This window comes from Lonchura striata, chromosome 3 (genome assembly GCF_050655825.1).
Source record: "Lonchura striata isolate lonStrDom1 chromosome 3, ASM5065582v1, whole genome shotgun sequence".
NCBI lineage: Eukaryota > Metazoa > Chordata > Aves > Passeriformes > Estrildidae > Lonchura > Lonchura striata.
This window is the reverse complement of record NC_140705.1, coordinates 60778523-60794240: the sequence shown is the minus strand read 5'-3', so window position 1 is coordinate 60794240 and position 15718 is coordinate 60778523. Positions and strand designations below refer to the sequence as shown.

The window sequence follows — 15718 nt, the reverse complement described above, 5'->3', positions numbered from 1 at the left end:
AAGATTTCATGTTTCCCAGTTCCAGGATGATCTGACTTAGGAAGTTTTATGTTGACTAAAAATTGGCTGGCACAAAGCCTGTTAAGCAAAAGCCACTTCATAGTGATAGGACTTGCTTGGGCAAACCCAGACAAGTACTTGGAATTCCTAAATTATCCACATCAAGTTTAAATCTTATTACAGCTTAAAGGATAACAGGAAAATGAAATTAGTCTTCTCTCTAAAAGAAGGAAGGCAGGCTTAATGAGGATGACACAGTTTGGTTAGGGGTCAGTAAGTCACAGGAACTGTTACAGGGAAGAAGACAGAAACTGGGTTCTGCTACTGACCTGCTGTGCAATTCGGATTCTTTCGTCACCTTCTCTGCCTTATTAATTCCTGTAAATAGTTGGTAATGCTATCCTCTTAATAAAGCAGGTTAAGAGTAAGTGCAGGATCAGAGCAGATCTTAATCCTGTGACTTAAAGGCTTCATTTTGATTTGGGTCTTATGCTTAATTGTGAAGTCTGACTGAAAATGATATGGTTAGGGTGGCCATAAAAGCTCTCTCTTGCTTAGCTAATGCCTAAATCCAGAAGTAACCAAGTTCTATAGAGTTGTAATGTGGAATTTTCCCCAGATTGCATATTTGTATATTTTTTTCTATACTTGAATTTCTGCCCCAGGATGTCTTGACATGGGTTGATTGTTTTGTGCCCATTTCACGCCTTCTTCGATACTCCCTCACACACACTCCAAAGGGGATCCAGTCTCTAAGCATTTGTATACAATGCTTATCGGTATTATACACAATGTCCATACTCTCAAAATTCAATATACTAACTTTCAGTGTACTCTCAGGAAATCCAGAGAACTGAGGGCTTTTACCATCACTCTGGAGCAGAGGGGAACTGATTTGTGTCTGGAAAGGATGGGAAAGATTCTGTATAAAAGGGAAGAAGGGGCTTGCATTATATACCTTCCCATCCTTCTAGGGGACAGGTGGGGAGAGAAATAAAAAGGAAGGAGCTGAGTGACCCAGCTGTAGAAGAGAGTTTTGTACTGTCACAAAGACACCTACCTAGCCAAGTCTTCAATAAGGTACTGAGCTCTGCAGGCAAGAGGGTTTGAAAACACACCTAGCATGAGGAAAAAGCCCAGGAAGGAAGCGAAGGGTATCTACGACATACTCCAAACTGGCAATTATTCTGGTTCCTTCCACTGAAGACAATTCTTCCTGTGTAAGCTCAGTATGTTCACAGTGGCTGGTTTTGGGTGGAGCAGTACTGGGCAAGCTGGTAGTTAAGGATGCCATTGAGGTATCTACCTTTCCCCATGTATTGCAGGTGACTGTGGGAAAATGGCACAAGTTTATGTGCTGTGGCAAACAGGAACCTAGAGATTGTATGTTGCCACACATAATTAATAGTCACCTAAATTCCTTTTGCCCCTAGGTTTGTGTGTTTAGGAAGCAATGGTAAGGGTTCGGAAAAAAAAAAACAAAACAACAAAAACCCAACAAAACCAGGGGGTTAAGCTTGGATATGTAACTAACATATGGGAACAAATACTTACCTGACTAAATATGATGTATTAGATATCTCTCTGACATGGAGTTTCTTCAATGTGAAGCCCCAGAGTGATGGTCTCTGTGCCCATGTTGAGCTATAGACAGGAAAGGATTTTGGGAATATGGGCTTCCCATTAGATCCATGCAATCCTTTGTTTCAAGGGGATGCAGACACACACGTTTGTTTTGACTTCTCTGTTTTCAGTCACAGCCAAAATCTGGATTTTAAGACTATGGCATGAAAATATCTCATCTCTATCCTTTTCTGTCCCCTCCCCAAAATATCTAAGAATGTCACTTAGGGTTCTGAGTGAGAGCTGCAGAAGCTGGGTTCTTACAGCACTTCTTACTTGGAGCGGTTGTTTCTTGTGGTTGGCAGCATACCCAAAACACTCTGATAATTTGGTCTGCTTTATTTCCAGTGTCATCCTGCTGAATAAGGCATGAATCCCACCATAAACTTGTTGCTTAACAGAAGAGCATAGAAAGTGTCTTCACAAATCACATTTTTGTTAAATTAACCCAATCCAACTGAGTGTCGGCATATTTTGTTAACTTAACCTGTAAATCTCAGTGGAATTGTTTCAACTGAAAATGGAGGTCATATCTGTTTCCCAAGGATGTCTGATCCCATGGCCCTTTTCCTGGAAGCTGTTCAGCTTAGACTATTTCTTCTCACCTGCTGTTGCAAGCTGCCACCCCCATGGCTCTGTTTTGATGGTAAAGCTGCCTCTAATCTCTGAGGATCGTGCAACAGAAAAGGAATATTACCATTAATTCTCTCAGCCTCCAACTTGGCTCCCCTCCCCTTTCTTTCACAGACCTGACACAGTCATGATTCTTTTATTTTAATGTGGCACAACCAAGTGCTGCTTGGTGGACTCTGTGGGGGAAGACACCATTTGGAACTCTGCCAAAGCAAGACTTGTATTGTTTGGGCTGTCCTTTTTGTCACCATCCCTTGATATTTCCCAGGCTCTCTCCTGCCCTCTATATTTTCCATGTAGTGGATGTTATTTTTCTGGTTCTATGCCTCCCTGTTCCCATCCTATGTCCTATGCTAAACAGACAGACAGTGGTTGAAGTGGGGTGTTGCAGACAGCAGCTTGGGTACAAGCTGCACAATTTCCTCAATCTCACAGCTCAGCTATGTGCCATTGCTGGCACAGTGCTACAGGCCGTTCGTTGCCCATGACTATGTAAATCAATGTGCTCTTGTGACCAGCCAAGCAAGGAGATGCAGTGGAAGGCCAGCAGCTCCTGGCAGACACTATCACAGAAGTGCATTACGTTCATGGGTGAGGAGGGAGAAGGAACAAGGGGCAGAGAGACAAACTTTGCTTTCTGTATATGCTTATAAATTGTTACGCTACTTGCATGAACTTTTTTAGGCTATACGAAAAGTCAGAACCAGCTGAAGTATACTCTATAGTTCCTGAGCTTAGATGGATTTTCAAAGTTTTCTCTTTTGCTGACATTGCTGAAAATATGCTTTACTACACAAAGCAAGCCTGTGTTTTGCTAAGTAATCAAATTTTCTGACCTCGCACTCCCAAGAAACACAGCAACTATTACAGGCCACCCCTAAGGCATCACGCCTGTGCCGGACGCTTTCCCCGTGCCATCCAGAGGCTTGGGAAGCGCCGACTCCGGCGAGGCCCGAGCAGGTGCGGGCGCGGCGGGCCGGGCCGGGCCGGGGGTCTCCGCGGGGCCGGGGCCGTGCGCGGAGAGCTCCGCACGAGGCCCGCGCGGCCCGGCCGTGCCCGGGGGCTCGGGCGGCGCCGCCCGCGCACCTGCCGCCCGCCCGTCCCTCACGGCGGGGGCTCGGGGCTGCCGGGGCTGCGGTGCCCCCTGCGCGCCGGGGACGTCGAAGCCAAGCCGGCAGGGGTGCCCCGCAGTGGGGCGAGGCCGGTGCCGCGCTCGGCAGGCGCCGGGGGGAGCGGCGGCATGGCCGGCGGCGGTGAGTCACGGCCGGGCCCCACCTGCCGTACTTAACCCGCCGCCGGGCGGCCGGCGCCGCACTCGCGGGCTGCGCTGCCGCCGTGGCCGGGAGCGGCTCCTTCCTCCTACACCTCCTCCGCACGGGGCGCTCGGCAGAGGCGAGGCGGGCGCCGCATGAACGTTTGTGTCGGGAGTAGCAGAAGCAGCAGCTCTCAAAACCCTCAAAATGCCGAAGCCGGTGAGTGGGGCGCGGAGGGAGGGAGGCGCTCCGCGGGGTCGCAGCGGGGCCCGCCCGCCCGGCGCTGGGGACTCGCCCGAGCCCGGGTGCCCGGCGGGGCGGTCGCCTCCGGGTGTCGCGGCGCGGGCTTTTGCCGGGCTGGAAGGGCTGAGTCCCGGTCCCTGCTCCCCGCCACTGTTCGGGGCGTTTCGACTCGAGCGCCCCGGGAAGTTGTGGGCGGCGCCGGGACTCGGGAGCCACATCGGCGGCTGCTCGAGCGGGAGGATCGCTGGGGCGGCTGCCTGCGGACGCAGGGCCGCGGGTGGGCTGGAGGCTCTCCTCGCCGTCCCGCCGCCGGGAAAGGGAGCACGGAGCCCCGGATCTCTGTGCTCCAGAGATCGGGCGGTGGGTTTGCTCCGTCCTGTGCAGCGCTTCCGTGCTAGACATGCACAGAGCTCCCGAGTAACTCTCGAAAGAAGAGCTTTCATCACGCTCCCGCTTAACGAGAAATGCTACAACTGCGCCGGCTGCCATTTAGTATGCTTGTGGCCTATGCATTTATCTACAGGAAGCATGTATGCATCTGTAAAGCATGTATGCATCTGTAAAGAATAGGAAGAAGCTTGTTCTCTCCTTGTTTTGCCACCTAAAAAATAAATTCTAGGGACTTTTATTAAAACTTCTCCACGCTGATCTTTACCAGGCATTATCGAAGACCTGTTTCCTTTTTTGGTTGGACTTTTTTTTTTTTTTTCAATTGAACGGTCTTTTTTATCCCTCCTTCTTTCTCTTGACACCACCACCTCCTCACCGCCTCCCCTTCCGACCTTCTAGTGGGTTTTTTTGTTTGTTTTATTTTAAAGTCTGCTGCTACTGTGCCGGTTAGAGACGGTAATTCCCTTGGAGCGCCAACTGCCTAATGCGGCGCTTTGAGCAGTCGTTGGAGCAGACGCACTTTTGAACTTTGAAGAGCATAATCAGAACAGATTGTTGTTACTATGTATTTTCAATAGAGGCAACATTTCTTAAAATGCAATGCAGTGAAGGACTTATGTATTAGCTCACTTAAATGAAATGTGAAATAAGAGCAAACAAGCTTATCTTTGTGGTAATAAGTAATTAATGTTTTATCACTATAACGTTAAAGTTAGTTGAACTTTTGTTTTTTTTAAAGTACTTAGGTTAACTTACATAAGCAGTTTCTACAGACCTACCAAAAAAAAAACCCCAACCCAACAAAAGACAAAAACAGCCAAAACCAAACTGTGCTCAGTCCTAAGAACTGATAAATGTTCAGTCTCTCTGGCTGTATTTCATCAGTAGGAGGTGATATATTGCTGCATATAATAACATCTAACTGAGAGGGCCCTTCTGTAACTGGGAAGCAAATATATAATTTATAAAGTATGGCTATAAAAGGTCGTGTGTGAATAATCTCTTTCTGCCTTGTTAGCTGTTTGCTAATTACAGAGTGCTTTCTTGAAATATCCTGGTTAGAATAATCTGAAATCCTGGTTTAGGACTAAGTCTCACTGGAAGCCATGGATAGGTGTACAAAAACTCTTTAATCTCTTAAAAAAATACAGCTGTGTTTATCCTTTTGCTTGGCAAGGCTAGGTTTGTATTCCCTCAGAGATGGTGATTTTTCTTTGTTTCTTGGCTCAGTAGACAGTGAATAACAAAGGTGGATGGTATAAACCACCATCCACTGGGGAAGGACAGTAGTACTGTAAAGACTTCTGAGATATGACCTTCTGGCTAGCATTTATGGACAAGACTCTGTGTCAATACTTTCTAAATATAAGCGTTTTTCCTACTTAATCTTCTGTTTAGTGGGGCTAACTGCCACCTTATTGTAAATGAAAAAGAGGTATTTTGCAGAGGCTATTTTAGTAAAACACTCTGTTCAGTCTGTCTGCTTTAGACTGAGACTGGATTTGGATCCTTCCCAACTCAGCTCATTTAATCTTAATACAGCTAAATAGGATTCGTGTCAGTTTGCATGGAGGGAGGATGTAAGGCTGTCACTCCAGAGGCAGAACTATGCTTGGGATGAATGTGACAACAGCCTTTGGCATGTGTGAGGAATGATAGCACAACCTCTTGGGATGCACAGGGAAGCAGTGTGTTTCTGCTTGGTATTTAGCATGGATGCTAAATATTTATTACCTGTGCTTGTTTGCATGTGTCCTGTCTACATGCCATAAGTAAATACGGTGTTGCTTGGCAGACTTCATGCTGCTGTGTGTGAAGTCTCACACACACTGGTCGTCAGTTACTTACAAATAAAGATTATGATAACAGAAAGCAAAATTTTGGCAACATCTTTCCCTCTGGCCCCTCCACCCACAACCCAATAAGCTAAACCTTTATATGAAACGATTGATTTAACAAAAATTATAAATGCACACACAAAGCTTATGGATCGTGTTTGTAATTTATTTTTTCATAGTAAACAACTAGCAAATCCATTAACAGTAGGACATTAGTGATTTTGTATTTTAATTGAGTACCAAAGTGAAGTGCTAGAAAGCTGACTTCCCGAGTCTGTGATAACATTTGGTCACAATTAGTTGTATCTGATGCATGCTTACTATGCTCAAAATAAATTTTAGTAAAAGTCCAGAAAATAATAATGCAATCAGTATATTTGTTAATATAGACACGTTTTAATATGTAATTTAACACAGCCATTCTGCCATGTGTAGCAGTTACAAAATAATGAGATCTCTCCAAGGTAAGCTATAAATATATAACCTATACCCAGTTCATGAGGGTTTATGGCTGGGAGTTCATCAACAGTTCAGATGCATGATTTCTATCTAATCTGTACAAAGGTTCACTAGGCTTTACAGGTAGTGAATTATTTTGTAAGGAAATGCAAAAGGTGTCTCTTGTCCAAATCTTGCTGTTTTATCTGGAAATTATTGCTAAATAAACTTGCTTGCTAAATGCTAAATAAACTTACTTGCTCAGCCTTGCTTCATTTCATGACTGGAGTGACTGTCTGTGTGCTCTGTGCATTTTTCCTAGATTAATGCTAGTAGTTTATTTCTTACAGTGTTTTAGGTGTATTGTATCTCTTGCAAAACAAACCAATCTAATAAATTGTGGCTAGAACAGCATGGCTGCGGGCTAATGAACAGTGCTTACCGAAGAAGGAAATGTGATCCCGGGTCTATAGAGCTGTTAATTTGATCTGATCTAACAGCATTCTTGGTTACTTTATTGAAGGTGGATTTTTTGTTTGGTTGGTTTGGGTTGGGTTTTCTTTGTTTCCTCTTGGGGGGAAAAAACAAAATGTAAAGCTTCACAAGAAATTAAATTAGCTTTGCAGCATAGCAAAGATTGATTTGGTGTCACACAAGAACTTCTAATACTTGCGTGAATGTGTATAAAACTCTGTAAAGAGAGGATAGCAGTAAATGCAGTCTAGCAGCTTTTGATCCTAAAGAGAAAATACAAATGAATAATATCCAGAGGTACCTTTTTTTTAATACCTTTATTAATGACCTGCAGTCAGAAAGCTGAGCATAGTAATGAAATCTGTTCATGTCATGCTGTTGAGGGGGAAGTATTATTGATGCAGAGGGCCAACATAAAAAGGAGATTGAAAGGCTGGGGGTAATAAGGTCGCTTTGCATACAGTTAAACTTTGAAGTTTATATACTTGGTGGGGAAAGAAGGTCCCTCACTAAATAGGTTAGAAGGAGATGGATTAATCAGTGGTAGTGTAACTGTCCTGTTGTGCATGTCATGTGCAAAGTGTAGGGCTTCTCTGACAGAAGGAATTAATAGAAGGTTCTAGTGAGAGCTTTCCTTTAATGTAGGTACTTACCTGTGCCCAGGACAGACAAATTCAAAGCAAAACCTAGAGAGTGCATTTGGGATGACCACAGACAAAATTCCAACTTAAGAGGGTGATTGGCTATTTCATCCTGGTAGAATTCAAGGAGTTATCTCTTCCTTCACCTGTGTAGTAAAATGTAAAGAATTTAAATGCCAAAGACGAGAGAGAATGCTTTAAATACAATTTGTGGTTTAAGAGACTTTAAACTTTTAGAACAATTAAGCATATATGGTGGGGGGGGAGGGAGGGAGTTGTAAGTGGGTAGGATGTTTTTTTCCCTTCCCTGTTGGTCTTATTAAAAGATTATTCCAAGACCTAACATACTTAAGATAAAATTTGACAGTACACAATTTAATGCTTCTTCCTGTAGGAATGGGGAACTGGAACTGATGTCTCAAAAGGGTTTTCCCAGCCCTGTGTTGTTAATAATGGGCTGGTGTGTGCTAGGCATTTAGTGGTTAGACAAGTCTTCCATACCTGTTTGATGTTGAATATATGTGTGTGCTGTCTTCAAGTTGTTTTTTCAGAATACAGGTCTTCTGCCAAACCTTTATCTGTCTGTGAACAGACTATGGCATTAAAATTCAACAAACTTTTGATAAGCTAGCCAAAAACTATGCAAGTATAGTGATAGGAATTTATTTCTAAATATAAACAATGAATATTAGTAATTGTTCTGAGATCTTCTCAATTTATTCTTGACTATGCATCTTCTAACTACACAGTGTGGTTTTATCTCAGAGCTCTTTACAGCAGATTCCTGTAAGTGGACTGAAATAAAAATACTTTTTCATATCTTTAAGTGTTCACAATCAATTAAAATACTCTTAGCTTATGGATGGCTATAGATTTAGTCAATAATAAAATATTACCCTTGTAAGCACTAATTGCAGTCCATCAGGTGATACAGTGTATGGTGTATTTGATATCAGGAGATGTATACTCACCCTGGGGCAAAATGGAAACCCAAGGAAGCTTCCATTTGCCAAGTGGTCGCTCACTGCTGCAAAAGAAAAGTGTAGGATTCTGTGACTAGTAAATTTAAGGAGATGAATAAAGTTATAAGAGAATGAGTTCAGTTTGCCAAAACCCTTATTTACTGTGTGAGCTGAGTAAGCATTTCTGAGGGCAGTTTGTGGGATGTTAGCTGCTACAGAGAAACCAAGGGTGTTAACTGTTGTTAGTCACTAATTAAAGAATTTCTTAACCTTCTTAAAGGTCAAAAGGAGGGAGATAAGCCTTCCTGTTCTGTTCTCTTCCTCCACCCACATGAACATCTTCCTTTGTCCATGAAAAAAAGCTGTGATATGTCAGGACTTTTTGAGAATAAGACTTCTTGATGACCACTGAAGATTCCCACATCAGTGTCGTTCTTGTTTGGCCCAAAGAGCTTTACATGCACTGTAAATCCCATAATCACTTGATTGACCTTGATGGAAGGCAGTGCTGCCCAGGATCACTGGACTATGCTGCACACTGTTAAGTAATGTGCTCTAGCTGTGTTGTGTGCTTGCTTTGAAGCCTCGTTTCTGCAACAGATAACATTTACCCTGTGAGCTGAGAAATACGAAGAACAGCAGTGTGTGCACCTAGGAGAAGGGAAAATTGTTGCTATACGAGGCTGGAAATAAGGCATAGCTCAGTGTAACAACTAACCATGCTGTTTCCATATTGCTCATCTGTTCAGATCCAGATTTTGTTTCTGTTTGTAGTTCCAGTTTTATAGTGGGGAAATTCACTTGCCTTCTCTGCACCTACTCTCATGAGTAGCAGCCATGTGCTCAGCCAAGGGTGATGGACGCCTCATAGTAGCAACTGTCCATTAAAGAAAAACCCTGACTCTAAAAATTAACATGCAGTATTCTGCCCAATAATTGAGTAAGAGAAGCTGTTGCTGATGACCATGGACTTGTATTTGGCTACCTGCAGTGTAGGTTCAGCAGAGGAGACCCTCTACACAAGATCTGTAGCCTTTTGCTTCCTTTGAGAGGAGAGCATGTGATTGCCCGGTGTGGTTTGTGTGCATTTACTTCTCCCTCTCACTTTCACGAGCAAGTGCTATAGCTACTGTGTAAAACTCTGAGGTGTTATTATCACCATCTCTTCCTCTCTTGTTTTGCATGAAGAAGTCCACACTTGCTGTAGTTGTTCTAACCTCTGTGTGAGAGAGAATTCTCTGGGGATGAGTGGATGGATGTCCTGTTCCTGAATCTTGAGCAGGCTTACAAAATTACTCTAGAGTGACTCAGTTCTGCCAAGAGACTACCACTGTGTAGATGCAGAGAGCAGGTCCGTGAGCTGTCTGCTATCTGAAGAAGCAGAGACTAAAAAAATCTCACTCTTGAACCCAGGCACATTTTAAATTTAGCCTGTGTAACCCAGTAGATGACTTGAAGCCTGTACTGTCTTCAGAGTTACTTGTGGGAGCTAAAATTGTTCTTCAACACCTAGCTTAGTACACTTAACGAGCTTAATTTTTTGTCTCTGTAGAGGTGATTGTACAGAATTCCTGCTGCACAAACTATGGTGTGTGGTGGAGTGATTTGCATAATTGACACTCAGTGATCTCAGTGTGGGGGCGAATAGTTCTTCATAGCAACTGTCACAGCTGTGCAGACAAACTCTTGAAAGGGACTTTATCTGCTGTCAGTGTGCTGAAGGTACACTTTGGGAGCCACAGGACCATATTTGTTTGCCATCACACATCTATAGTGAGGGGAGTGGGAAGATTTTCATCTAAGAAGCCCTTAAGCTGTTTTAGGGGTTACGAAGGGGTACTTTTGTACTTTGACAGTCCTTGCAATCACTTTTCCTTTATGATTTGTAACTGCTCAAGAGCAATACCTTTGTGCTTAGGTGACATTCCAGGACTAGCCATGACCTACCTTTATCTGGGAGCAAATAATACCTGTTGCATGCTGTTTGAGAAGTGGAAGCATTGTAGTGTATTGCACATAGATTATTGAGTTGTCAGATGTGATCACATCACATAACCCCACTAAGAAATTTCACAGATGCCATGAAGTGTGTTCCACAGAAGTCTGTGAGTAAAATGAAAGAGGCTGATATGGAACAGGTAAAACAGAAGAGTGGAATCTCAAACAAAAATCTCTCTGACAAAAGGATTTGTATCTAGAATGCAGAATGAACAAATATCATTACTGTGCCTTGTTGTGTGACTTGTTGCACTGCTATTTCTCCCTAAGTAAATGGAGATAATTTTCCTTCTGCACTTTGATGTCTATATGAACATGGCTGGCCTTGTAGGTCAGGCAGAAGCCCTTGTAGCCTAATAGTACACCTCTGATGTTGGCCAAAAGCTGATGCCTGAGGAAGAGTATTTCAAAGATATGCACCATTGCTTTCCTCTGAGGTATTGGAGGTTGAAAGGTCCTATATAATGAGTTACTAAATGGATTTCTGTGAACTTGTCCAGTCTTGCTTTAAAACCCTGTGAACTTCAACATCCATAGTATACTTTAACAAAGGCTGTCCTAGATAACCTTCACATTGTTTGGAAAGTTATCTACAAACCTCCTTGCTACAGTGCTACATGAACACATGTTCCTTGTCTCATCTGTTCTTGTAGCTCAGGAGGCTATGTGCTCCTATGTCCTAGCCTCAGTTAATTTTCTTCCAAACTGAGAAATCCTAGTTAGCTTAGTTGATCCTTGCATAGTAATTATTTGAGCATCCTTGATCTTCCAAATCACACCTGACAAAAATACTGCTTTGCATCCTGTAGTATCTCTATCTTGGAAGAGTACAGTTACTGAGAACGTTTCTCCAGTAGTTGTTTCTTGGATGCCTTAAACTCCCGGGTCATAGTCCTGTGGGAGAGTAAGTCAGATAATCCTGTAATGTGCTGCTCTTCCACCCTAGAAGAACAACCACCATAGGGTTGATTGAAAGTGCTGAGAGCTGTGTGCTGTCAGGCTGTGTTGCTGCTGTCAGACTTCTGACTCTCTAATGGCACTGAGTTTTCCATGAACATTGCCCTCTAGAACATAGATCTCTGTATAAGCATTGGAATAAAAGGCACCAATATTGGTGCTTGTATTCAGGGGAAGCTCTGAGGCTGTTGTAGCTTTTATTTAGATTATTCACAGCTTCAGATCCTGTCCGAGTTGTTGAGAGTTTGTACTTTGGAGTTCACCTTTTGCAGAAAGGTGTGTGTTTGTTGCTTCCAAGTGAAAAAGTCAAGCAGAGGCATAAAATGTTTGTGTTCCAGACCAAGACTGTAAGATACTTATTTATTTTTTCTTTTCCATCAAGGGGATTGCAGAAGGATGATATTTCTTTATGTGGTGTAAATATTTGAGATGTTAAATTATTTAAAAGACTATGAAGTTATGATAAAACTTGATAAACTCTGTATTATCTGCACTTGGCCCCATGTTTATGTTTCTGATAGAAGGCAGCAGAAGATCTGATCTTTTCTGGATTCTGAGCAACTTCTTGAGATAAAGCTTATTTGAGGATTGCTTGTGGGACTTGCTGTAAACTTCATGTGTAAAGCTTTAGTCTTGCAACTTCATTATGTTTAATTAGATGCAACAGCTGTCATGATAAAATAGTCTGTGTACGCAGGAGTTCGCATAGCTTTCCTCTGTATTTATTCTTTATGTACAAAGGAGCTATTGTCACTGCACTCTGTGTTCCTAAATCCATCCTAGCATCCATTGAGGGTAAGTGACACATCCAGGCAGTGGTGCTATGTTGAGCCTGTTGTCATTGGCTGTGTGTTCCTCCTTTAAAGAGCAGACTGCTGCTTGTACACAGATATTCTGAAAATGCTAATGGAGTATTATACAGCATCAGAGAGTCTTTAAAGTGAACATTAATGTATTTCAATGAAACACCATAAACCCTCCTGCTTCTTCGTAATATCATGTTCAAAGTATAAATACATCCCTCACCTAGAGTGAGGGCAAGTATTTTGCATGAAAAACACCTGGGCTCCTTAAGTGTTCAGGGCTTTGTTCAAGGGCAGTATCCTGGGGCCTTTCAGACTTACTCTGCATTGCTTTATGTCTTGCCAGAACGTAGAGCTGTGCCTAGGTAATTTCATATTAATAAAAAATAAAATTTAATTTTAAAGTTTTAGATAGGCCTCTGTCTTTCAGTTTTTCAACTTGTTCCTGGCTTGAGACAGAATGATACTGTTTGCTTGTTAGGAAAGAGTTGGGGGAATCTTCAGTGACCAGAAAAAGATTTTTTTTTTTTTTTTCCCTAGGAAGAGTGCTTGCATGGTTCTACTATTTCACTGAGCAGTTATTGTTAACTGTACAGAGTTGACCAGAAGTGGAGAATGCTGGTAGTCTGTCTGGGCCCTAGGCATTTGGGAACCAGGGCTATCAGAGATGTACTGTCACTTGCACTTGCCACACCTGCATGAAATCTTAATGATCTTTTGGCATGCAAAGTGTTATTGCTTGACCTAAGATAAAGAGCTGAATTGCAGTCATGCCTGCTTCTTGACTTTTCACACAGATGCATACTATGCAGTTACTACATGCTGACAGAAGAGATAGTAGACCTTTATTAAGGAAACTGAGATAGGTATGTAATTTAGTTTGGTATCTTCTGCACATCTAAACATGAAAAAAGTTTGAATTTGCACTCTAGGATTATGTTCATGTTCAATTATAAGGACAGTTTCATGCTATATTACAAAGAAGAGTTAAGTGACATTGCTGCAGTATTGAACTCCATGGATTTGCTGTCTTGTGACCTGTTTGTGTGTGTAGGCAGGGAGGGGATAGTTCATTCTGAAAATTCCACCCACTTTGTTAAAACTGGAATTTCTGGATGACTCCCCTCGTCTGGGTATTGAAGATTTTCCTGCTCACATGAACCCCCCTCCCTCCACTTCATCCAGAAGTATAGCTTTCAGATTTAATTCCAAAATTTTTCTTGGCTTCCCCTCAGAGTACTTTATTTCTCTTCCCAAAAACTGCCACAAAAGAAGTCATAAATGTTTTTCATCATACATGAGAGCAAATACCTGGGCTCCTATTGCCTTGGATAAACTTAAGAAACTTCAGTTAAGCATAACTGATACAGCTATTGCTCCTTAAATATTGAGGACTATTACCCCCAAAGATATGATTCAGCAAGCTGTTGCATTAAAGCTGACTAGTAGTTAAGGCTAACAATCATACTGGACAATTTTAAAGTAACTACTAGATTATAGATTATTATATACAACTCAATTTAACCTCAGTGGTATTTCTCCCTCTCCTGGGAAGGTAAGCAAGGTTTTAAGGACACAGACCAGCCTACTCAGCTCTAATTTTACCCGTTGCAAATGCAGCAATACCTAACTGCTTCATAGACTCTGAGGAATTCCATTGGAACGTGACTTAATGTTCCCATTTATTTGCAATGAGGAAGCAATGTTTAACACAATGAGATCTGAAATGGAACATGTCCTTCAGTTCACACAGGGGTATTTTGATTCGGCATGGTATGCTGAGAAACTGGGTCGGTCAAATGGGGGCAACCCAGCTTGCCTCGTCAACCCAAGGGCATGCCAGTGAGGCTGTCTCCTATTCCTATTTTGTGAGCTGCTGAGGCTCTTTTCTTCCTTGTCTGCAAACTGCTTCCCAGTGTGCAAAGGAAGGCTCATGGCTGCTGTGCTGTGCTGCCACTGCCCTCTCTGAAATGCTCCATGTTAGGCAGGCAGTGCATGGAAGATTCTGTCATGGGAGCAGGGGAGGAACCTGTGAAAGGCTTTCTTCATTGCTGGGCTGTGCAGTTCTGTCCCATTCTCATAGGAATCAGATTCTCCTTCCTCCAGAGCAGAAATGGTGAGTCTGTAATTTGTCTTCTCATTTCAGGTTCTAGGACATCCTTTAAATCTTAAAAATGTAGCACTGGGAAGGACTTGGACTTGTGTTTTCTGAAGGCTGCATGGAAGTGGCTATGTAATCTTACCACTCCAGCAATTATTGTTTCTTGTCATGTTACCCAGCCTGGAATAGGAGGGCTTTTTGCTGGTTTTCTCCATGTGGGTTTAGAAGTTTTTATAGTGTTCTATATAAAACATGTAATGTTTCAGACAACTCCCATTTGGAAAGGGATCACTGACATGTTTAAAAATAAAATCTAGTTTGAAACAAACAGAAAACCCCCACAAACAAATAAAAAGCCCAAAACACATACAGATTAAAAAAAACCCCAACTGGCAACCAACCCAGAAACACTTGACCTGTAGATCAGTGCAGACTTTCCAAAAGAAGCATTTATATTTGGGTGACAGCATTCCATCTAGCAAGTCATCAGGCAGGCAGAACAGAATAGTCACCTTCTGTAATGCTTCCGGTGACAAATACACTCAAGAATGTAATTTTTCCCTCTATGTAATAGCATCACACCAGGAAATGTGGTGTTTTTCTGGGGATTATAATAAACCACATTCTTGTCTACAGTCCTGCTGTAGCCCATTGTTTGCAAGCCTGTAATTTGTTCATCTCTGCCTCTTATCCATTCTTATCTCTGCAAGTGTAACACTTATAGCTATTTTTCAGACTTACCACATCTTTGAATTCCAGCACTGTCCTCCCAAAAGACTTACTTGTTCTTGACTAGGTGCTGTTCATGATCTTGTAAGTGTACTCCATCTTCCAGGGACTGTGAGAAAACTTTGTTTTCTTATTCCCTCAATCCCACCATCCTTATATCCCCTTTTCAAGACCTTGGCTTGACAGGAAAAGGTCAGAATATGTGTCGCTGCTGTAGTTCCAGCAAGATGAAAGTGCTGAGCCCAGCTGAGACGAAAGCTGTGTTTTGGCAATCCTGCAGGAGCGAATGGAATTGATCATTTGCTTGATATTCATGACATTTGTCTCCTGCTCTGAAAGAAGCTGTGGAGAATGTAGATGCACACCTTGTCATTTAGTTGTAATTTCACATGGCTCAGATTTGTTGTATGCCTAATCTGTGTTGTATAGCACCACATCAAATATGTTATTAGATTTTATTTGATCCATCAGGCAGGTTATTCTGTCAGAAAAGAAACAGAATTGTCTCCAAGTGTTGTGTTCTTGATATGCTGGTGTTCATAAAGTACATTTTTAAGTATACCATAAATTGAACTAATATTTCTGCAGTTGCTTCTGTGTTATTTGTGCTACTTACCTTCTCAGAGTCATCTTCT

General features: G+C 42.4%; 1 protein-coding gene across 1 annotated transcript in view; it reads left to right on the top strand.

The window, feature by feature from the left end:
• Positions 1-3567: 3567 nt before the first annotated feature.
• Positions 3568-15718, top strand: part of EZR (ezrin) — a 36491-nt gene continuing 24340 nt past the window's right edge. Inside the window, exon 1 of the mRNA XM_021540425.4 lies at positions 3568-3728. Within this exon, the coding sequence (XP_021396100.1) occupies positions 3717-3728 (12 nt within the window). The 5' untranslated portion in view covers positions 3568-3716. The remainder of the gene's footprint in view (positions 3729-15718) is intronic.